This window comes from Panthera leo, chromosome A1 (assembly GCF_018350215.1).
Source record: "Panthera leo isolate Ple1 chromosome A1, P.leo_Ple1_pat1.1, whole genome shotgun sequence".
Classification (NCBI taxonomy): Eukaryota; Metazoa; Chordata; class Mammalia; order Carnivora; family Felidae; genus Panthera; species Panthera leo.
In genome coordinates this window covers 144037859-144061327 of record NC_056679.1, presented here as the reverse complement: position 1 = coordinate 144061327, position 23469 = coordinate 144037859, and the positions used below count along the sequence as shown (strand labels likewise).

Genomic DNA, 23469 nt, shown 5'->3' with positions numbered 1-23469 from the left:
AGAGCAGATACATAGAAACTTATGAGATTAGAAAGTAACAAATGGGCATTGATCTGAGAGTTTAGAGATGGTTTTGATGATATAAATAAATAGGAATAAATAGTGTATTGTTAGTTCTGAGTAACCCAGTCTGGGTAGAAGTGGTGACATCGTACATAGTAGAGGAGCGGAATAAGATGAGGCCATCAGGGGAGCATGACCTTTGATTCAGTATACATAACTCACTCTTGGGTAAGAGTGTAGCTGGCCTTAGAATTTGGTTATTTCCCACTCAGCACTTGTGTGTGTGTGTGTGTGTGTATATATATATATATATACATAAATATACATATATATACATAAATATACAAATGATTGGCATAATTTGCAAGTCAAATTGACACAGACAACTGCAGATTGTCACAGAGGAGTGTTAAAGATTCTTATGATCACCCTGGCAGTGGTCTCCAAAAGCTCTTCTGCCTGTGAGAAGGACTTCTTTTATAAGACAGATACTTTGGGGCGCCTGGGTGGCTCAGTCGGTTGGGCATCCGACTTTGGCTTAGGTCATGATCTTGCTGTCCGTGGGTTCGAGCCCTGCGTCGGGCTCTGTGCTGACAGCTCAGAGCCTGGAGCCTGTTTCGGATTCTGTGTCTCCCTCTCTCGGACCCTCCTCCGTTCATACTCTCTCTCTGTCTCAAAAATAAATAAATGTTAAAAAAAAATTTATAAGACAGATACTTCAATAACTTACAAATTTTTACTTTTTTACCCAAGCTCATCCTCCTGGCAACATTAATAATTTTGAGTCTGAAGGCTGCCAAAGTGTTGTTGTTTTTAAAGAAAATAGCTTTTGGGGCGCCTGGGTGGCTCCGTCGGTTAAGTGTCCAACTTCGGCTCAGGTCATGATCTCATGGTTCATGAGTTCAGGCCCCGCGTCGGGCTCTGTGCTGACAGCTCAGAGCCTGGAGCCTGCTTCGGATTCTGTGTTTCCCTCTCTCTCTGCCCCTTCCCTGCTCATGCTGTGTCTCTCTCTGTCTCAAAAATAAATAAACATTTAAAAATAAATAAATAAAATAGCTTTTGATGGGGTATGTGAATATCCTGAGGAGATTTGTTTTAAAGTGTGAGATGAGGCAGGAATTGTGGCTTAGAGTAGTATCTTATTTTCGGTAAGACTTTAATTTTAGTTTGTTTTCCAAATTTCTCTTAGAAGTCAGGGTTGTTGTTGTTGTTGTTGTTTAATAAATATGGTATCTCCTTAAATTCTATGCAGAATTTTATGTTTATGTGTGTTTTTCCCTTGGGGAGGGAGTTTAGTTTCTTCATGACCTAAAACAATTAGAAAAATACTATATACTTACAGTATAGAGATTCTGAATAAGAATCTACCAAATTTTACTATTATGGAGAAGGTTAAGGTCAATGTGGTACAGAACTTTCAAGACAGAATAATCTGTTTTAATTTTTACACAGTTGCCACCATTTAATAATAGAAAAACAGTGAGCATATTAATTGGGGATAATAAAACTGAAACTTTTAGAAAAGCGGATTCATAATGATAGGATATATCCAGATTTATTTTAACTGTGACTCTTAGTCTTTAAGTCAACTATTGTGAGACTAAACTTTGAGTACTCTACTTTGTTTCTAGAATTTATCCTGAATATCAGGCTCTTAGTTTGACTTGTCCACAAAGTCCTCCTTTTACTTTAAGCTTTTAAAACCACTTACAGTTCAGAACATTACCTTTTATTCCCAGTGATTTGGGAATGCAAAAGCTTCGGTGTCTCTCTTTCTCTACGACTCGCTGCTATAGCCCCAGTGAGAGCTTCTGGAACCACACTTATTTTGACAGAATGTGTTGTTTCTCTTTGTCCCCATATTTTGATATTTTGAGAAAGAGACAGTGCTCATGCAAGCATGAGTGGGAGATGCTCAGAGAGAGAGGATCCCAAGCAGGCTCTACATTGTCAGCACAGATCCTAGTGTGGGGCTTCTACTCACGAACCATGAGATCATGACCTGAGTCGAAATCAAGAGTCAGATGCTTAACCGACTGAGCCATCCAAGTGTCCCACTTTTGAATTTTTTATTTTACACAATTTCATTTTAATTTATATATTGACTTTTAAAAAGTAAATCTCCATGCGTATATTGTTTAGTGATTACTCTAGAGATTATTGCATCCCAAACTTTTTGCAATCTACTTTGAATTTTTGTCACGTCAAGTAAAATATAGAAACCTTACAACCATATAGGTCCCTTTACTATCCTCCCATTAGGATGTAGTTCTCTTATGTATTAGATCTATATATGGTGAACATCCTGTCAGTGTTATATATTTTTTATTTCAGCAGTTATACATATTTTAGCAAACTTAAAAGGTGAAGAAATAGTCCTTTCTATTTATTAAATATTACCATTTTTGTTGTTCCTTCTTTCATGGCATTCCAAGGTTCCCTTTTCTATCATTTCCCTTCCCTATAAATTTTCATTACCATTTCTTTTACAGAAGTTCTGGTAGTGAATTATCTTACATTTTTCTTTTTCTGAAAATGTCTTTATTTCACTTTGATTCCTGAAGGATATATTTACTAGTTAAAGGATTCTGGGTTCATAATTGTTTTTGCTTTGTTTTTTTAAAGCACTCTACAAGTGATGTTCCACTTTCTCTGGTTTCTGGTAAGAAATACAACATAATTCAAATCTTTGTTCTCCAAAAAATGTGCAGTGTCCTTTTTCTCTGGCTCTTTCCAAGATCTTTATGTTTACTTCATCAGTTTGGTTATGATGTGCCTGGGTATGGTTTTTAACTTTTTAGCATTTTCTATGCCAGTAGAACTGTTGTAAATATAATTTTAGGTAAACGTATATAAATTTATGTCTTTCACCACATTTTGGAAATTTTCAGTCATCCTTTTTTTTTTTTAAATGTTTATTTATTTTTGAGAGGTGGGGAGGGGCAGAGAGAGAGGGAGAGAGAATCCCAAGCAGGCTCCACACTTTCAGCACAGAGCCTGATGCTGGACTCAAACTCATGAACCATGAGATCATGACCTGAGCTGAAACCAAGAGTCAGACGCTTAACTGACTGAGCCACCCAGACACCCCAGCCATTATTTCTTCAAATGTTTTTTTCTTCCAGTCTTTTCTCCTCTTCTTTTGCAACTCCTATAACATGAATATTAGGCCTTTTGATATTTTCTCATAAGTCTCAAAGCCTTTTTTTCCCTTTGTCATTTAGGCTGGATAATTTCTACTGATGTATCTTTAAATTTGCTGATGCTTCCCTTGGTTGTCTCTATTCTATTAAAACCCTCTAGTAAATTTTTTGTTATTTGTATTTTTCACTTATAAGATTTCAATTTGGTTCTTTTTATAGCTTCTCTTTCTTTGGTGAAGACTTCTACCTTTCCATTCATTTCAATAGTGTTTGCCCTTGCTTTGTGGAACATGATTAAAATAACATGTTGTCTTTTTCTGATAATTCCAAAATTTGACTAACCCCAGAATTGGCTATTGTTCATTGTCTTTTCCCTTTAGAGTTGTTTAGATCTCCCTAATGTTTTACATGTTATTTGGATTATTTCCTACATATATTGAATATTATGAAACTCTCAGTCCTGTTCAAGTCTTCAGAAGAATGTTTTTGTTTTTGTTTGGTTTATTTTAGCTTGTAGCCCATCCTGTTAGTTCAGGCCACATATTCTGGACAGCTGTATGTGGGTTGTGGTTCCAATGATAATTTAGTTTTCAATACCATTATAGTGCGGTTCTAATCTGCCCTGATCGTGCTCCACCCAGTGGCCAGTCTGAAACCTGCATCCAGGCATACCTCATTATATTGTCATTATATTGCACTTCACAGATAATTGTGTTTTTCACAAATTGAAGGTTTGTGGCAACCCTGTGTCAAACAAGTCTATCAGTGCCATTTTTCCAACAGCATTTTCTCACTATAGTTTACTGAATATTTTTTTTTTATTTTTAAATTTTTTTATTATTTATTTTTGAGACAGAGAGAGACAGAGCGTGAATGGGGGAGGGTCAGAGAGACAGGAAGACACAGAATCCGAAGCAGGCTCCAGGCTCTGAGCTGTCAGTACAGAGCCCGATGCAGGGCTCGAACTCACGGACCATGAGATCATGACCTGAGCCGAAGTCGGATGCTTAACCGACTAAGCCACCCAGGCGCCCCGGTTTACTGAATATTTTAAGCCCACTGTTGAGACCTACTGCTCAAAAAAAAGATTTCTTTCAAGATATGACAGCTCATTGACAATTCCCCTGGCCACCCAAGAGCTCTAATGGAGATGTACAATGAGATTAATGTTACTTTCATGCCTGCTAGTACTATATCCATTCTGCAGCCCATTGATTAAGGAGTCATTTCTATTTTCAGGCCTTATTTAAGAAGTACATTTTGTGGGGCACCTGGGTGGCTGAGTCAGTTGAGCATGTGACTCTTGATTTTGGCTCAGGTCATGATCCCAAGGTCGTGGGATTGACCCCTGCATTGGACTCTGTGCTGAACGTGGAGCCTGCTTAAGATTCTGTCTCTCCCTCTGCCCCTCATCCCTGCTCCCCACCCCCGACACACACACTCTTTCTCAAAGAAAAAGAAAAAGAAAAAAATATTTTGTAAGGCTAGAGCTGTGTATTGATTCCTGTGATGGATCTGGGCAGTCATCTGAAAACCTTCTCGAAAGGATTCACCAGTGTAGATGCTGTTATGAACATTTGTGACTCATGGGAAGAGGTCAAAGTATCAACACTACCCAGTTTGGGAGAAGTTAATTCCAGCCCTCATGGATGATTTTGAGGGGTTCAGGGCTTCAGTGCAGGACATAACTACAGATGTGATGCAGATAGCAAGATAACTAGAATTAGAAGTAGAGCTGGAGATGTAACTGAATTGCTACCATCTCATGATAAAACTTGAACAGATGAGCACTTGCTTCTTATTGATGAGCAAAGAAAGTGGTTCCTTGAGATGATATCTACTCCCGTTGAAGATGCTGTGAAGATTACTGAAATGACACCAAAGATTTAGAATATTATATAAACTTAGTTGATAAAGACCCTCTACCAGCAAAAAGATTATGATGTGCTGAAAGCTCAAATGATGGTTAACATTTTTTAGCAATAAAGAATTTTAAAATTAAGGCATGTAAGTTGTTTTTTAGACATAATGCTATCACAGCTTAGTAGAAAACAGTATAGTATGAACATAACTTTTATGTGCGCTGGGAAGTCAAAAAATTCAAATTTGACTTGCTTTATTGTGATATTTGCTTTATGCCACATTATCTCTGAGTTAATGCCTATAGTGATATGCAGTGTAGTTCAGTGTTTAAAACCCTTACTCAGCTGCTTCTGGTCAGTTTCACACATGCACAGCTTGGGACTGGTCCCAGGATTTTATACACAAATTTGGAGGTTCACTTCCTATGATCTTTACCCACATTCTCTGGTTCCAAGATCCTCCTCCTTGGTCTTCTGGTAGAAGGTCGGGGCTTTCGGCCTCCCTTAACCATTCCCAGTATTCCACCCAGCAGTCTGATTGTCTGCCACCACTGCACCAGTGGGTAGAGGGGGGTGATGCTGTTTTGCTGTCTCTAGCTTGGTGTAGGGCAAGGTTCCCTCACAGGGTTTACACATGGTGAGGAGGGTGTGTGTGTGTGCGCGCGCGCGCATGCTGCTTTTCTGCAGCTCTCCGGGAATAAGGCAAGTAAATTCAAAAGGTCTGTCTCATGGCCCCAACTCCTTTTTTCCTGTTTTTTTGACTAGAGAGAGCAAAACTGTTACTTGGACTCTGTGCCAGCTGGCAGTTCCTGTTTTCCTATGTGTCTATAATGATTCCTTTTTGTTTGGGAGTTGTCTAGCTTCCTAAATCTGTGGAGTAATGTCTTTCATCAGTTTTCAAAAGTTTATATTTAAAAATATTTGTTGAGGGGCGCCTGGGTGGCGCAGTCGGTTGGGCGTCCGACTTCAGCCAGGTCACGATCTCACGGTCCGTGAGTTCGAGCCCCGCGTCAGGCTCTGGGCTGATGGCTCACAGCCTGGAGCCTGTTTCCGATTCTGTGTCTCCCTCTCTCTCTGCCCCTCCCCCGTTCATGCTCTGTCTCTCTCTGTCCCAAAAATAAATAAATGTTGAAAAAAAAAATTTAAAAAAAAAATAAATAAATAAAAAATAAATAAAAAATAAAAATATTTGTTGAGGGGTGCCTGGGTGGCTCAATCAGTTAAGCGTCCAACTTTGGCTCAAGTCATGATCTTACAGCTAATGGGTTTGAGCTCAGCCATTGGGCTCTGTGCTAACAGCTTCAGATTCTGTGTCTCCATCTCTCTGCCCCTCCCCTGCTCGTGTTCTCTCTCAAAATTAAACATTACAATTTTTTTTTAATATTTATTCATTTTTTTTTTTTTAATTTTTTTTAACGTTTATTTATTTTTGAGACAGAGAGAGACAGAGCATGAACGGGGGAGGGTCAGAGAGAGAGGGAGACTCAGAATCTGAAACAGGTTCAAGGCTCTGAGCGGTCAGCACAGAGCCCAATGCGGGGCTCGAACTCACAGACCGCGAGATCATGACCTGAGCCGAAGTCAGACGCCCAACCGACTAAGCCACCCAGGCGCCCCTTATTCATTTTTGAAAGACAGAGAGAGACAGAGCACAAACGGGGGAGAGCTAGAGAGAGAGGGAGACACAGAATCTGAAGCAGGCTCCAGGCTCCAAGCGGTCAGCACTGAGCCTGATGCAGGGCTCTAACTCACAGACCACGAGATCACGACCTGAGCCGAAGTCAGCCACTTAACCCACTTAGCCACCCAGGTGCCCCTAAAAAAAATGTTTTTAAGTATTTGTTGTGTCCTATTCTGCTGTCTCCTGAAGCTAGTTAAGCATATATTATGACTTCTCAATACCTGCTGTATATGTTTCTTTCCAACTTGTTGTCTTTCCAGGCTGCACCTCTGGAGAATTTTTCCTGATTTATATCCTTATTTATAAATTTTCCCCAGTGGCTGTATTCTATCCTACCATTAAACCTACTTAATTAGAGCTTTAGAGTTTTTATATATTCTTGCAACATGTGTATTCAGTGTTTTCCCAAATTAGCTCCATCACTTTTTATGGTGTCCCATTCCCTTCAGGTACCTCACACCTATTTTTTAAACACAGAAATCAGGAATCTAATACCTAAAGGAGTTTTTCATTATTTCTACTAGTTCTTGGCTCTGGAGTCATTTCCTTACATGACTCCTTATTTAACTGTGTGTTAGTAAATGTTATGCTTGAAAAGTAATTTGAGGCCTGTAATGAAGTTACTTTGCTATGGAGAAGATTTACATTTTTATTCCTTCTGCAGAGTGGAACACCTTAAAGCAAGTTAAATGCTTAAGAGTTTGGATGATGTAGGCAATTCTAAATTTGGCTACAGTTTTATAATACTTTGTACTTCTGGTTCCTCCTCATCCCAAGGCTAAAACCCTTTGGGGTTGGTGTGTCTCAGCCTTGTGGGAAAATTCCCATTAGGTTCGTGATTCTGATTAGATGCACAACCTTGTGTGGCTCTTGAACTTTGATATCTACCCCCCCTCACCCTGTAAGTTTGTCTCAAATAGGACCACATGCCAACTTCTCTTTTTCTCTTTCCTCTTGAACATTCCTAATATCTTGATGCTTTAAGAAGAGTTTTGTATTTTAATCACCTTAGGTTTTCAGCAGAAGAATGGATCTAAGTATCCCAACATGCAATTCCCAGAAACAGGAAGTTTCCCACAACTCCATCTTTGTTCCTATATGGCCAAACCCTATTCTACTGGTATTCTCTGCACATAGCACATCCTACTTGTGGCATGTAATCCATAAATGTTGCTAGGAAATATGCTTTATTCTATTAAGAGTTAATCACTTTTAGCAATTTTTGTGTATAGCTGCTCAAAAATATTATATTAGTTATCTAATAGTACTTGCTGCATATAACAAATCACCAGAAAATTTAGCACTGGAAAAATTTATAATCTTAGTTTCTGAGGTTCAGGAATCAGAGAATGGCTTATTTTGGTGGTTATCGTGAGGTCACAACCTTTTGGCTGTGACTGCAATTTGAAGGCTTGACTGGGGTTGTAGGATCCACTTCCACTCATTTGGCTGTTGGCTTCAGTTCTTTGTCAAATGGGCCTCCCCATGGTGCTGCCCATGCCTGGCACCTGGCTTCCCCAAGAATGAGTGATCTAACAGACAGGAAGGGAGGCACAGAGTGAAGAAGAAAGGATAGAAAAAAAAGGAGGAAAGGAAGAGTGGGAAGAAATGCACCAAAGATAGAAGGGATAGTTTTTCACAACAGTCTTAGAAATAACATCCCAACCCTTCTGCCATATTCTATTGGTCGCAAAGACCAACAGTGTTATGTGGGAGGGACTACACAAGGGTATGAATATCAGGAGGTAGGGATCACTGGGGGTTATATTGGAGGCTGGGAAGCACTGTATTTTACCAAAAGAAAAAGAAAACCTTTATTATATTCAGAGGTTCATAATAAAGCACTTGAGTTAGACCTACTTCTTCATTTGTATAAAGCATGAAAAATATGGTTGCAATTTTATCAGTGCAGATGCACAAAGTATTTCCTAAAGAGTGTTAAATATTAAATTGTTCCAAGCTTAATACAAAAGAAAAAATAAAAGATTTGAAACTACAAAAATCTGATGTGAAAAGAAAATGTCGATTATATAGCAAAAGATAAATTTAGATGGCAAGGCTTGGTGTCTTAAAAAATTTTAAGTATAGCTCAAATAAAAAATAAGCTTGCAAGTGTTTTAGTAATAAAAAAATTGTTATGAGAAAAATAGTCCTCCCACTGAAACATATGGTCCTAATTCCAGTAACAGGATTTTGTCTTTCTGCAATTAATAAGCTTTTATCAATAGTGGTTTGAGAAGGAACAAAACCTTTAAAATTCTAAATATGAACCTCATAACTCAAAGTAATTGAGAAAGTGAATGTGTTCTTCAGTATAAACACCATGCTACATTTTTTGGTATAAAAAATGAAAAGAGGAAAAAATACATGTATCTGTATTTGCTGCTACTACACCTAAACTGTGAGAAGATACATATGAAATGGGACTCCTGGGTAGCTCAGGTCATGATCTCACAGTTCATGGGTTCAAGCTCTGCGTCAGGCTCTGTGCTGACAGCTCGGAGCCTGGAGCCTGCTTCGGATTCTGGGTCTCCCCCTCTCTCTGCCCCTCCCCCACTCATGCTCTCTCTCAAAAATAAATAAAACATTAAAAAAAATTTAAAAAAAAGAAACTAATAAAAATGATTACTTGTTGAGATTGGAGGGTAAGAAGAACAAGGTAGACACGTGGAAGATAAATTTTACATTGATAAGTTTCTTTTTAATGTTTATTTTTCTTTTTGACAGAGAGACACACAGAGACAGAGACAGAGAGCAAGGGGGGGGGGGGGAGGGGCAGAGAGAGAGGGAGACACAGGATCCGAAGCAGGGTACGGGCTCTGAGTTGTCAGCACACAGCCAGCATGGGGCTCAAACCCATGAACTGCAAGATCATGACCTGAGCTGAAATTGAATGCTTAACCGACTGAACCACCCAGATGACCCTACAAGTTTTGTATATTATTCTGATTTTTGAATCATGTGTGTGTGTCTGTGTAAATATATATATATAATATATAAATATATATGAAACTTTTTAAGTTTTTTAATGTTGGGGGGGGGGGGGGAGAATGAGTGGGGGAGGGGCAGCGAAGGGGAAAGAGAGAGAATCCCAAGCAGGCTCTGCACTGCCTGATGTAAGGCTTGAACTCACAATCCATGAGATCGTGACCTGAGCCAAAATCAGAAGTTGGACATTCAACCAACTGAGCCACCCAGGCACCCCTGAAATATATTTTTTTAATCACAAAGAAAAAAATTAAAACCTAAGATGGTTTTGTAGGTTTCTGGTTTATTTCAGGATATTTTCTTTTAAAATAGGAGTCAAGTTATCAAAGTTATACTTGCTACTAAAAAAAGAAAAGTTCTGTTCTTATAAAACAATATTTGAATCTAGGCTATTATAAATTTAGGCAGTTGAGATACCATAGTCAGGCTACTGCTTTTATGATTAAATCAGAAGGTGAGATATTCATACAAGAGAAGGTCCAGTCTTTCTATATATTACCTACTTTTCAGATTTTTATCTCTTACCTAGCCGAGTTTAATGCCCACTATCTAACAAGTTCTCAGGTAACCTTCTCCTTATTGGTATAGCCATCCTCCTGGGTTGTTTTCCAACCATGTAGTCAAGATTCATATCTCTATTATAGCAATTACTTTTACTTTGTTAATTATCTGCTTCACATATTCAGTTCCATTAGGGACAGAAATACTTTATTCATCTGTCAACCAGTGAAGCCTAATAAAGTGCTCTGTACATAGCAAGTATATAGACACAAAGTTTGTTTGGTGGCTGCATAGAACAAGTGGGCTAGATTTTACTTCATATTTCAAAATTCAGAGAAAAAGAGCAATACTAAAAGGCGTAAGACCAAAACAGATCAGTGCAGACTGAATACAAAGAACCATTCTATTTCTTCACCTTTAAAAAAATTAAAATTTCAAAATAAGTACCAATGTGAAGAACATGACCAAATAAGTAACAATGGCATTCAGAAACATATTGTACAGCTACAAAGAACACTTCAAAATGTGCCTCCAAAGGCACATTATTCCAATTTTTATTAATTGTAGAGACTTTATGAAAACAAATCCAAATCCTATCCTATCCTATATCAAGGGAAGCACCCTGCACCAAATTGTTATTTTAAAGTAATTTCAGTATTCATAGACTGTGCAACTACTTATACTGCAAAATAAACACACAGTATACACAGAAAACATAAACTGAGTTTGATATGCAATTGTTTTTATCCTATACCATTCAATAAATTTCACAGGTTACTTTGTGTTGCCTTTTTATTTAATAGCTGCAACATTTTACATTGCTTATGAAGTAGCTACTTCCAGGAGACTGATAATCTCCTTCATAGGGTGTCTTTGGCTAATACTACAGATGTGATTCAGTAGGAACCATATGACCAATGGAGTAAAATTCTCAGTCTCTCCTAGCCTGAGACTCAGATCCTGAGTTATAACCCTGACTTGGTCTTCATAAGTCTTTTTCTTACATCAGGGTTATTTAGTGTTGAGATGCTTCATAAGTCTTTTTCTTACATCAGGGTTATTTAGTGTAGTTTTCTTTTTTCTTGAAATATACAATGAGTGTTTTGATACAAAAACATATACCACATAAGAATAAAAAAGAAACATGAAAATAATGATTATATTCATATAATGTAAATTATAGGACTAAAATATCCCCTTTACTTTTTTTTTTTTTTAACACAAAGTACTTCTTACAATTTTGCTGTTTGAAGAGGAAAGTTCTGTAACAGTTTCAAACACATAGAATTTAACTTAGGTTAATATCCTGTTATAAAAAATAACTACCATATAGAGAATATAAAATATGCAAAAGTAATTAGTTCATTAAAATGTATATTTAGTACATTGGTGTCACTGAAAATATGCAGACTCGCCAAGAAAGTTCTAAGGTTTAAAGGAGAAGTTGAAAAAATCCTGTTTCAGGCTTCATTTATTGCTACATAATGACTACTTCAAGGGTCATATGGCCTGTTGTCCATCACTCTTAGAAGTGGTAAATACAGTGGGGTATATTTTGGAAGGAAAGGAGAAAACATAATGCACTGCAATACAAAAATATTACCTATTTATAAATTATTAAAGACTTATAAAACATATACTGAATCACATGTTTTTGCTATAAAAACAATGTATTTAAATATATAAGCACAAAATTCTGAAGCACCCACAATTATTTTAAGAATACCCATTTAATAAAGAAGAAAACCATATATATATGTGTGTGTGTGTAAATATATATATATATGTATGTATATATATATATATATATATATATATATATATATATACACATATATATATATAATAATTTGAGAAGAAAAAAGGCAAAATTCTGATTTTGATCCAAATAATCAGAGTTTATCTAATCATGGAGGTAGGTCTCCACTCCAATTATACAAATACGTTATCTGCCTTATTCAAAGAATTATAAGACTAAGATCTGGAAACTGTGCCGTTGAAATTCATTTTTAACAGACTCTAGAAGCCAGCAATGTAACTGGCATATGTAACAGCTATTTCCCTCATAAGGTTACATCTGAAAAGAGCCTTCATTAAAATCATTCTTGGCATAAAGAGGTATACATAAGTGCAGATACTTTGGCTTTGCATTTAAATAACACAGTAAATGCTACAAATTTATTAAAGACAGAAAAAATCTTTGTCTTTATAGAACTTGTATTAAGTCAGAGCTTCAAAAACTGTGGGTCTCTTAAATTTTTAGAGATTTAAATATTGTGCTAATGATTTAAAAAGATCATTTCCTACCTAAAAAGCAAAACTTACATGTTTCAAACAGCAAATCTTTACTTTTAGTGTCTGTGGCATTTCAGTTTTAGTGGATTTAGTTTTAACAAATTACTTTGCAATATATAATATTACTCATATCTTTCACTAAAAAAGATTTTCTATAATGAAAAATACTAATTCTATTTCTAATGGTAAACTAGTAGAGCTGGAGGTCCCACCATGGAGTACAGGGATTAGAGCACTATCAAGATCATTTAAATAATGCTGAGGAAGAAGTTGGCCATCAGATCCTGCCTGAAATTCAACCTGGAAAAAAAAAAATCTTGATAAGTCAACCCTAGAAAGTAAGCAATCTTGCTTAACTCAGCAGATGAATACAAACTAATATAAAATATCAGTTTAAGCATGTTAAGAAAATACTTGATAAATACTTCATAAACTAATGTTTCACATCTCCTATATATTCTTTTATCTGCTACATAAATTGTAAGTGTCTTTCCCATAGACATCATGAAAATTGTTTAAATACCACTACTTCATACTTCAGGTTTCTTCTCAATGCACATGTAAACACACTAGAGAACTAAGGTTTTAAATAATTACCAACATGACTTATAAATAAAAACCTATGGTATTAAAAAAAAATCTACTTAAAATTATTTTGAATTTGTTGTTGCAAAAATATTTAATATTTGAATGTAATGTTGCTGGTGAAAATTACATTTTAATACATTTGCCTAAAAAAAATAATTGGGCTACTGAAACAAATAATTACCAGATGCTTACTTGAAAAAGGAATTTTTAATAGTAAGATCAAAGTAGAAGTTCTTTCCAAAAGAACTATGAGTATAACACATCCTGACTGAAGAAAAGCAAACCCTCAGTATATGAACTCATTCATGTTTAGATTAACCATTCTAATGAAGAACCTACTTTAAAATTGATTATATTGGATGTTGGAAACAGAAATGCACATTAAAATAATACTGGAGTATCATTTTTTACCTATAAAATTGGTAAAAGTCAAAAATTTGATTACATACTGCTTTGATAAAGATTTGGGGGAAGAACTCTCTCACACAAATTGTGGTAGTAACCTCTGTTTGAGACAATATGGTAATATCTATTGAGTACAAACTTACACCTGGCAATTCTACTCTAAGAATGTTATATACTCACACTTATGCAGAATCAAAATATTGTGGATAACCTAAATGTCAATCAGTACATAAAAACTAGTTATAAATAAATTATAGTACATTTATATAAGAAATGACTACTATGCAACTGTTAAAAAGAATATGTAGTCATATGAAATATCTCTAAAACATAGATTGAAAGAGCAAGGTTAGGGGCGCCTGGGTGGCGCAGTCGGTTAAGCGTCCGACTTCAGCCAGGTCACGATCTCGCGGTCCGTGAGTTCGAGCCCCGCGTCAGGCTCTGGGCTGATGGCTCGGAGCCTGGAGCCTGTTTCCGATTCTGTGTCTCCCTCTCTCTCTGCCCCTCCCCCGTTCATGCTATGTCTCTCTCTGTCCCAAAAATAAAAATTAAAAAAAAAAAAAAACGTTGAAAAAAAAAGAAAAAAAAAAAAAAAAAAAAAAAGAAAGAGCAAGGTTAAAAAATAAGAGTAAAAGGAGGAATAAAAAGGATTTATATACTTATTTGCTTGTACATGCAAAAATTCATAAAGACTACATAGAAATGGGTAACACTGATTGTGTGACCAGGAATGGAGGATGAAGAAGAGTATGGAGATAGACTATAGGGGTTGGGAGTCAAGAGTGGGAAGGAGATCTTTCCAGGGCTATTATCTTATACAACTCTACTGGGAACCATTTACATTATAACCTGGAGTTAATATCTCTAGGGGCTACCCATTACATGGACTACAACATGAATATTGCTCTCTGGAAATGTTTGAAAAGATGGTCCTATTATACACGCTTGTGAGACAACAGAATATATATATCATTCTCTGCCCCTGGTTTCTGGTATAGGGCTCCTGACACCCTAGTAATTATATATATATACACATGTGTATATATATATATACACATGTATATATATACACACACATACACGTATATATACGTATATATATATGTATATATACGTGTATATATATTCACACATATATTTTTTTAATTTGTTTTGAGAGATAGAGCTCAAGCTGGGGAGGTGCAGAGAGAGAGGGTGAGAGAGAATCCCAAGAAGGCTCCATGCTGTCAATGCAGAGCCCAAGGCGGGACTCCATCCCACCATGAAATCATGACCTGCTCCAAGATCAAGAGTTGGACACTTAACCGACTGAGCCACTCAGACACCTCTACCCTTGTAATTTCTTAATTGATAAGAACACTGTTAAGTGTCTCTTGTTCTCATATTTGTATTTTACACTGTCCATGACACAGGGCTCCTAAAACCCTTATACATTCCTAAGTGATAAGAGCACTAGGAGTATCTTTTACTCTAATGAAGTGACTCTGGGTGGGTTCCTGAATGGGGACTGGTCACCAGAAAGACCAAGCCATAATTAGAAGCTTTAGATTTTTCAGCTCTACCCTTACCTGTCCAGAGAGAGGAGAGGGGCTAAAAATGGCATTACTATTTGATCCTACCAACATAAGAAAGCCTCCATAAAATCCCACTAGTGGGGAGTTTAGAGAGCTTTAGGCTGGCTAATACAGCCACACTAGGAGGGTGACATACCCCAACTTCACTGGGACAGACGTGCCTATGCTTGAGAACCTCCCAGACCTCACCCTATGTATATGTCTTCATCTGTGTATATCCTTTAATAAACTGGTAAACATAAGTGTTTCCCTGAATTCTGTGAGCCACTCTAGGAAATTAATTAAAACCAAGGAGGAGGTTGTTAGAATTTCTGATCTATAGCTGGTTGTTCAGAAACAGAGCGGACAACCTGGGCTTATGATTAGCATCTGAAGGGGTGTGGGGGAACAGTCTTGTAGGAATGAACCCTTAACCTATGGGATCTGATGTTCTCTCTCTGGGTATAAAGTGTCAAAATTGAGTTGAATTTCTGGATATCCTGCTGAAGTCTGAGAACCACTTGCCGGTGGGTGTAGTTTCTCTACATATCTGGTGACCAGAAGTGTTAGAAATGAAGAATTTTGTGTGAGTAGTAAAGGAGACTCACAGGAAGGAAAGACACATTAGAGAAAAACATAGGAAAGAAGACTAAGGTTTTCCTTTTTTTAACATTTCTCGAATTCTGTAATTTTAAATCATGTGAACAAAGTCAGAATTTAAAAAATTAAAAACCTACTTATCAAGTAGGACTGCTATGGTGCAGAGGTCAGCAAACTATGGCCCGTGGGCCAACCTGGCCCACCAGTTATTTTGTAAACAAACTTTCACTGGAACACAGTGAACTCATTAGTTTATATACGGTCTATGGCTGCTTTTGCACTATAATGGCAGGACTGAATAGTTAGTTGTAAAAGCCGTCAGCCCACAATGCCTAAGATATTTACTGTCTCACCTTTTACATAAAAGTTTGCTGACCACTGTTGAAGAGAGTTAAAGATGATAATGTACATGCAATGTGTAGTACACATTGATGTTCAACAAATTTTAGTTCTCTTCATTTGTCCCAAATAAAAGGTTAAAGAAAAAACTTTTGATTATTTAATATATGATACATTCATTTCAAAAATACATTACCAAAAAATGCCTCACCATATCAGTATCAGTGGAAACTCTGAGACCAATTTTATTCATCCCATTACTCTTCAGAGTTTTCAGGTGAGGACACAGTGCAGCACTACAAGCCATGGCTATTTCTTTTGCAAACTGATAACGAGTTGCTGAAATAGATAAATCCTGGTCCTTTAGAAAGTAGAACACCTGAAATGTATTTAATTAGGAAACAAGTCATGATTAAGATTAAAAGTAGCTTGAAAATACAACTGCTATTTTCAATTCAACTTTATTAATAAAATTCCAGTGTTAGTGCCATGGAATTCACAAGTTAAAAGCATTATCTATATATACACACATTAGTAAGTAGTAAGAGCTTAAAACCAAAGATTCTGGCATATGGCAAGACTTAGCTATTTTAACCTAAAATTAACCTGTGGCAACAAAAACCCTGTTAGTTCAGTTTAGAGAAGGGTACAAATGAGTCCACCCTATAAGATCACCTTCCTGTAAGGATCTTAATGAAGCTAAAAATCATACAAAGAAATAATATTCTATAGTTTCTATGTCCTCTATAGTTTCTCTGTATCTTGTACATGCATAAAATCACAGAGAATACCTAAGAAACGAGTAACACTGATTGCCTGACTCAGGAGGTAGAGTGAGGGAGAGTATGGACATAGACTAAGGGGTTGAGAATCTATAATTCCATAATCTCTTAGTTTAAAGTTGAAACATGCAAAAATAATTTTCCATTGTGAATGCTGATTATAAACTGATATTTATAAAATATTTTATTTTTTATAAAATAAGAGAAAAATGAAAATAATACAGTCAAATAACATATTACTATACAAAGATGGCAATGCTGCCAAAACTTAACTATGAGCCGGCAGGGAGTACAGGCAGTACCATACAAAGCCTGAAATAATCTTATGGAAATCCAAATCTGGTATACAGAAGGCAGTCTGGGATGAAAATATGTGTGTGTTTCAACATGTAATATAAAAAGTGTTAATAAGCTGCAATGAGAAATCTCCCAAGTTAAAAAAAAAAAAAAACCATATCCAAACACAACATATAAAGGGAAGGAATCTTCTTTCTCAGTTACCTCAGTACACTTTACAGTCTTCTCATCAGTTTCAAAATCTGCTTCCAGTTTTATTTTTTCACTTGGAAATCCTTGTAATGATATTCCATCCACCGAACTAATAACACTAACAGAATAAAACACAATATGGTAGTATTATTAGTACCAAAATGCTTTCTATGAAATGAGTCATTAGATTTGAATAAGGAGAAAATATATGAAAACTATAAATTTATAGCAGTAAGACAGCTCATTACCTACAAATATTTAAATAATATTTACAAATAATTAAAACATTTACCAAGATTTCTTGATTGTGTAGCAAATTATATCTACTCTTTCATATGCCCAATACAGACCTGAGGTTTAAAATGCCTTAGACTCCTAAAAGAAAAGCTGTCTGAGGAATTTCAATAACTTGGTTTTGGAATCCTTCAGCATTAGCCCTCTTTTTCCTTCTTTACTATAGACCCTTTAGCCAATCTCCAAAAGAGCAAGAAAATGGATAACTGAAAGGAAGGAGTGGCAGTAATATTCTATACGGCCTCTAATGTATATATTATTAAATTCAGTTATTGTATTTACGGTGAATCAACATAAAAAAGAATAAACACTCAAAGGGTATCCTTTACTTACTTCACAAAAATAGGTACCAAACAACAGAAAAAATATGTTGCCTTTTTCAACCTTGGTATCAAGGTCACATTGCTACAAAGTGCACATTTTATCACTGTCCCTCTCCCAAAGTGACCACTCTTTAATAATTTATAGCATCTTAGTCAAGAAAATATACATGAGGCTGGTTAAGCACATGTTTGAAAAAAAAAGACCACTCATTAGAGTATAGGCATTTAAATTAATGGTATAATTCTATATTGACTCATAAAATGCTTAATTTTGTTAGCAGGGCATTTTTATCCTTCCCCTTCCATCAAATCAATTATATTTTAGTAACAAAAAATTCCTACCCTTTGTTTCCTTTCTCTTCAGAATCTACCCAGCAGATATCCACATATTCTCTGAGGTCTACAGCATCAACTTTCCCACACGTAATTTTAAAGTCTTTCTGTTCTCGTAGAGCTAGTCGCAAGCCATCCATGGTCTCTGGTGTTATTTGTACCATTAAGCCATCTAAAAATGAGTTGTTTCACTCATGAGTTGTTTCATTCCTTTTATTAAATATCAATTTATATATCTAATCCATAAAATTTGCTATCAAAATATGTTCTGCACAAGATACAAGTTTTATATCATCTGTTAAATGATTTTAATGATTTTCTACTAAGAAATAAAAGTATTTCAAAGTTAAGGATTCTTTTTTAAACTTTTTGTAATGTTTATTTATTTTGAGAGAGAAAAAGAGTGAGTGTAAGTGGGGGAAGGGCAGAGAGAAAGGGAGAGTGAGAGAATCCCAAGCAGGCTCCGTGCTATTAGCACATACCTTGACGTGGGGCTCACTCTCATGAACCAAGAGATCATGACCTGAGCCAAAATTAAGAGTCAAAGCTTAACCAACTGAGCCACCCAAGCGCCCCCCTCTTTTTAAAAAAAAAACAAACAATGGAAAGAATTTTCATTACTATGATGAAATTACTGATGCCAAACTGCCCTATCATAACAACCAGTCATAAAACTAGACAAAATATATGAGGTAATTGTTTTCAGGTAGTGAACAACATGAAGTGCAATACTGTGATTCCTAGAGGAAAACTCAACAGGTACACCCACAATTGCCCAGGTTCTAGGCTTCAAGACAATTTCTGCATGGTGGCCAACCTACAATGGCCATTACTGGGCTGAGAAGTCAGAGATAAGTTTGGGGAAGCCTGGAATCTGGGGCCAAGACACTGAAGGGGGAGACACCAGATGACTGTGTGTAAGGATCCCTTTGAGTCCTTGGACAAGAATTGCGGACACAGTATTCGAGTTAGATTAGATGAAGCCTAACAGAGAATAGCTATTAGGCTTGGAACATAACAGAGATACTAGAAACCAAGCAATGCTGGGAGATACTGACACTCTGGACCAACCAAAGTAGAGAGACCTTATTAACATCTCATTAACTTGCACTGTGGCAAAACAAAAACAAACAAACAAAAACCAAAGCCCTTACAAAATCTGTAGGCAAAACAGATTTGGAGAAGTGTCCTGCCAGATTGTAAACACCTTAGGAGTTCCACAGATCCATCTGTTAACAAAGTGAAAAATACAGACTACACAAGCTCAACATGATTTGCCATGAAAATGCCTGCTTAAATATAAACCTTCTTCAGAAAAAGTTAATAGAATCTCAAGTCTCTAAGCATATTAACAGTGACAAGTATATAATCAAAAATTACCAGAGAGAACTACAAGAAAATGTGAGCCTCTAAACAACTGAAACCAACCATGAGATAGATAGATAGCCAAGATGCTGTATTAAACACACACTTGAAAACATCTATTCTAAAATATATTTAAAGACCTAAAGCAAAACTTTCAAAGAATGAAAAGCAAATATGGGCTAAATGAATAAACATTAAAAAAAATATTAACAGAAATAGAGATTAAAAGAAAACAAAGGGAAATTCTAGAACTGAAAAGTTCTAGTAACTTGAAACTGAAACCTCAATGGATAAGCTGAATAGTAGATTGAAGATGGCCAAAAAAAAAAAAAAAAAAAGACTCAGAGAACATGAAGAAAGGTCAATGAAAATTATCCGATCCAAAGAACCCAGAGAAAAATGATTAAAGAAAAATAAACAGAACATCAAGGACCCAAGGGATGGTATAAAAGAGATATAGATATAAATATACATATACATATATACAGATAAAAATATATAGATATCTCCCAGGAGAAAAAGATAGGAATATTTAAAAAATAGTGGTAGGAAATTCCCAAGATTTGATGACAAATATTGACCCATATTCAAGAAGCTCCATAAATGCCAAGCAGGAAAAATATAAAGAAAACCACATAAAGGCACATCACAGTAAAACCGGTGAAAACCAAAGATAAAAAGGATATCTTGAAAACATCTGGAGAAAAGGGCACATTAAATATGGGGAAACAAATGTAAAAAATTATGCTGACTTTTCATTAGAAGCAATGGAGGCCAAGAGACAACATGACATCTTTAATGATGATTAAAACTTTCAAAGAATTCTAAATCTAACAAAAATATCCTTCAAAAATAACAAATAAATACAGCTTCAGATCAACAAAAGCCAGCCAACTGGTATTACAAAAAATGATACTGACATCTAGTGTCTACCCCAACATATAAAGAGTTTGAAGTTGTCACTCCCATTCTTACAAGAAGAAAAATACTGAACAAACTGAAAATGAACAACTCTTAGGTCAGAGGACTGAGGTCATAGGACAAAATGCTGCCCTGAAAAATGGAGCAAAATCAAAACCCACCACAAAAAAGTAAAACATGAAAAAGCCTACAATAATTTCAATAGATTCAGAAAAAGCACTCAGCAAAGTACAACATCTATTTGTGATAAAAACCCTCTCTAAAGGAAGTCTAGAGGGAACATCCCTCAACTTAATAAAGGCCTTATATGAAATAAAGGCCAATATCATACTCCATGGTGAAAAACTGAGAGCTTTACCCCTAAGGTCAGGAATAAGACAAGGATGTTCATTCTCCCCACTTTTATTCAACATAGTAATGAAGTCCTAGCCACAGCAATTAAAGAACATGAAGAAATTAAAGGCATCCAAACTGGTAAGGAAGAAGTAAAACTCTCACTATTTGCAGATGACATAATACTATATATTAAAAATCTTAGGGGTGCCTGGATGGCTCAGTCGGTTAAGTGTCCAACTTTGCCTCAGGTCATGATCTCATTCCTGAATTCAAGTCCCATGTCGGACTGTGCTGACAGCTCAGAGCCTAGAGCCTGCTTCAGATTCTGTGTCTCCCTCTCCTGCTGCCCCTCCCCCACTCATGCTCTGTCTCTCTCCCTCTCTCAAAAATAAATACACATTAAAAATTTTTTTAAAAATCTTAAAAGACTCCACCAAAAACTTAACTAGAACTGATAAGTAACTTCAGTGAAGTCTCAGGATACAAAACCAATGTACAGAAATTGGTCGTGTTCCTATACACTGATAAACACAGAGTAAAATTAAGGAAACAATCCCATTTACAACTGCACCAAAAACAGGGGCACCTGGGTGGCTCAGTCAGTTAAGTGTCTGACTTCAGCTCAGGTCATGATCTCACGGCTTGTGAGTTCAAGCCCTGTGTCAGGCTCTGTGCTGACCACTCGGACTGAAGCCTGCTTTTGGATTCTGTCTCCCTCCCTGCCCCTCCCCCGCTACTGCTCGCTCACTCTCTCTCAAAAATAAACCAAAAAAATTTAAAAAAAGGAAAATAAAGCAATTGCACCAAGAACAATAAAATATCTAGGAATAAACTTAACCAAAGAAGTGAAAGATCTGTACTCTCAAAACTATAAAACACTGACAAAAGAAATTCAAGATGATACAAAGAAATGGAAAGACATTCCATGCCCATGGGGTGGAAGAACAAACATTGTTTAAAGGTCTATACTACCCAAAGCAATCTACAGATTTCATGTAATCCCTATCAAGATACCTACAGCATTTTTCACATAACTAGAACAAACAATTCTATAATTTGTATGGAACCAGAAATGACCCTGACTAGCCAAAGCAATCTTGAAGAAGACAAACAAAACTGGAGGTATCACAATTTCAGACTTCAAATTATATTACAAAGCAGTAGTAATTAAAACAGAATGGTACTAGCATAAAAATATACACATAGATCAGTGGAACAGAAGAGAAAACCCAGAAATAAGCCCACAATTATATGGTCAATCAATCCTTGACAAAGGAGGGATGAATAAATAATGAAAATGACAGTCTCTTCAATAAATGATACTGGGGAAACTGGACAGCTACATGCAAAAGAATGAAACTGGGGGGGTGCCCCGGTGACTCAGCTGGTTAAGCATCCAACTCTTGATTTTGGCTCAGGTCATGATCTACGGTTGCATAATCAAGCCTCACTTTGGGCTTCATGCTAGGCATGGAGCCTGCTTTATGATTCTCTCCCTCCCTCTCCCTCTCCCCCTTCCCTGCTCATGCATGCACATGCTCTGTCTTTAAAAAAAAAAAAAAGGAATGAAACTGGACCACTTTCTTATACCATACACAAAAATAAACTCAAAACAGATTAAAGACCTAAATGTGAGACCTGAAACCATAAAAATCCTTGAAAAGAGCACAGACAGTAATTTCTCTGACATAGGTGACAGCAACATTTTTCTAGATATGTCTCCTGAGTCAAGAGAAATCTAAGTAAAAATAAACTATTGAGACTACATCAAAACAAAAAGTTTCTGCACAGTAAACACAACGAAATTAAAAGGCAACATCCTGAATGGCCGAATGTATTTGCAAATGATATATCTGATAAAGGGTTAGTATCCAAAATATATAAAGAACATATACAGCTCAATACCCCAAAAAACAAATATTCCAATTTAAAAATGGGCAGAAGACATGGGCAGACATTTCTCTGAAGAAGACATCCAGATGGCCAATAGACACATGAAAAGATGCTCAACATCACTCATCATCAGGCAAATGCAAATCAAACCACAATGAGATATCACCTCATACCTGTGAGAATGGCTAAAATCCACAATACAAGTAACAAGAGGGGTTGGTGAAGATGTGGAGAAAAAGGAATCCTTGTGTACTGCTGGTAGTAAGGCAAAGTGGTGCAGCCACTGTGGAAGGTAGCAGGGTGGTTCCTCAAAAAATTAAAAATAGAACTACCCTATAATCCAATAATCTCACTAATGGATATTTACCCAAAAAATAAATAAAAAACACTAATTCAAGGGATACATGCACCCCTTTGTTTAAAGCAGCATTATTTACAATAGCCAAACTAGGGAAGCAGCCCAAGTGTCCACTGACAGATAAACAGATAAAGAAGATGTGATACACACACACACACACACACACACACACAGAATATTACTTAGCCATAAAAAAATGAAATCTTGCCCTCTGCAACAATGTGGATAGAGGTAGAGAGTATAATGCTACGCAAAGTAAGTCAATCAGAGAAAGACAAATACGACATGATTTCACTCATATGTGGAATTAAAGAAACAAAACAAATAAGGAAAGAAAAAAAAGAGATAAACCAAGAAACAGACTCTTAAGTGTAGAGAACAAACTGATAGTTACCACAGAGGAGGTGGATGGGTGTA

The 23469-nt window shown here is 36.3% G+C and overlaps 1 protein-coding gene across 5 annotated transcripts in view; it reads right to left on the bottom strand.

Moving 5' to 3' along the window:
- Positions 1-4620: 4620 nt before the first annotated feature.
- The window catches only part of ZFYVE16 (zinc finger FYVE-type containing 16), a 58874-nt gene continuing 40025 nt past the window's right edge, over positions 4621-23469 (bottom strand). For 4 of the 5 annotated variants that reach the window (XM_042942278.1, XM_042942259.1, XM_042942248.1 and 1 more), the window contains 4 exons: positions 18189-18351; positions 17242-17347; positions 16170-16337; positions 12002-12773 (listed from right to left, as the gene is read on the bottom strand). In XM_042942278.1, the coding sequence (XP_042798212.1) occupies positions 12612-12773; positions 16170-16337; positions 17242-17347; positions 18189-18351 (599 nt within the window). In that variant the 3' untranslated portion in view covers positions 12002-12611. Of the gene's footprint in view, positions 5014-12001; positions 12774-16169; positions 16338-17241; positions 17348-18188; positions 18352-23469 lie in introns of those variants that run through there. The other variant, XM_042942289.1, reaches the window with a different exon arrangement.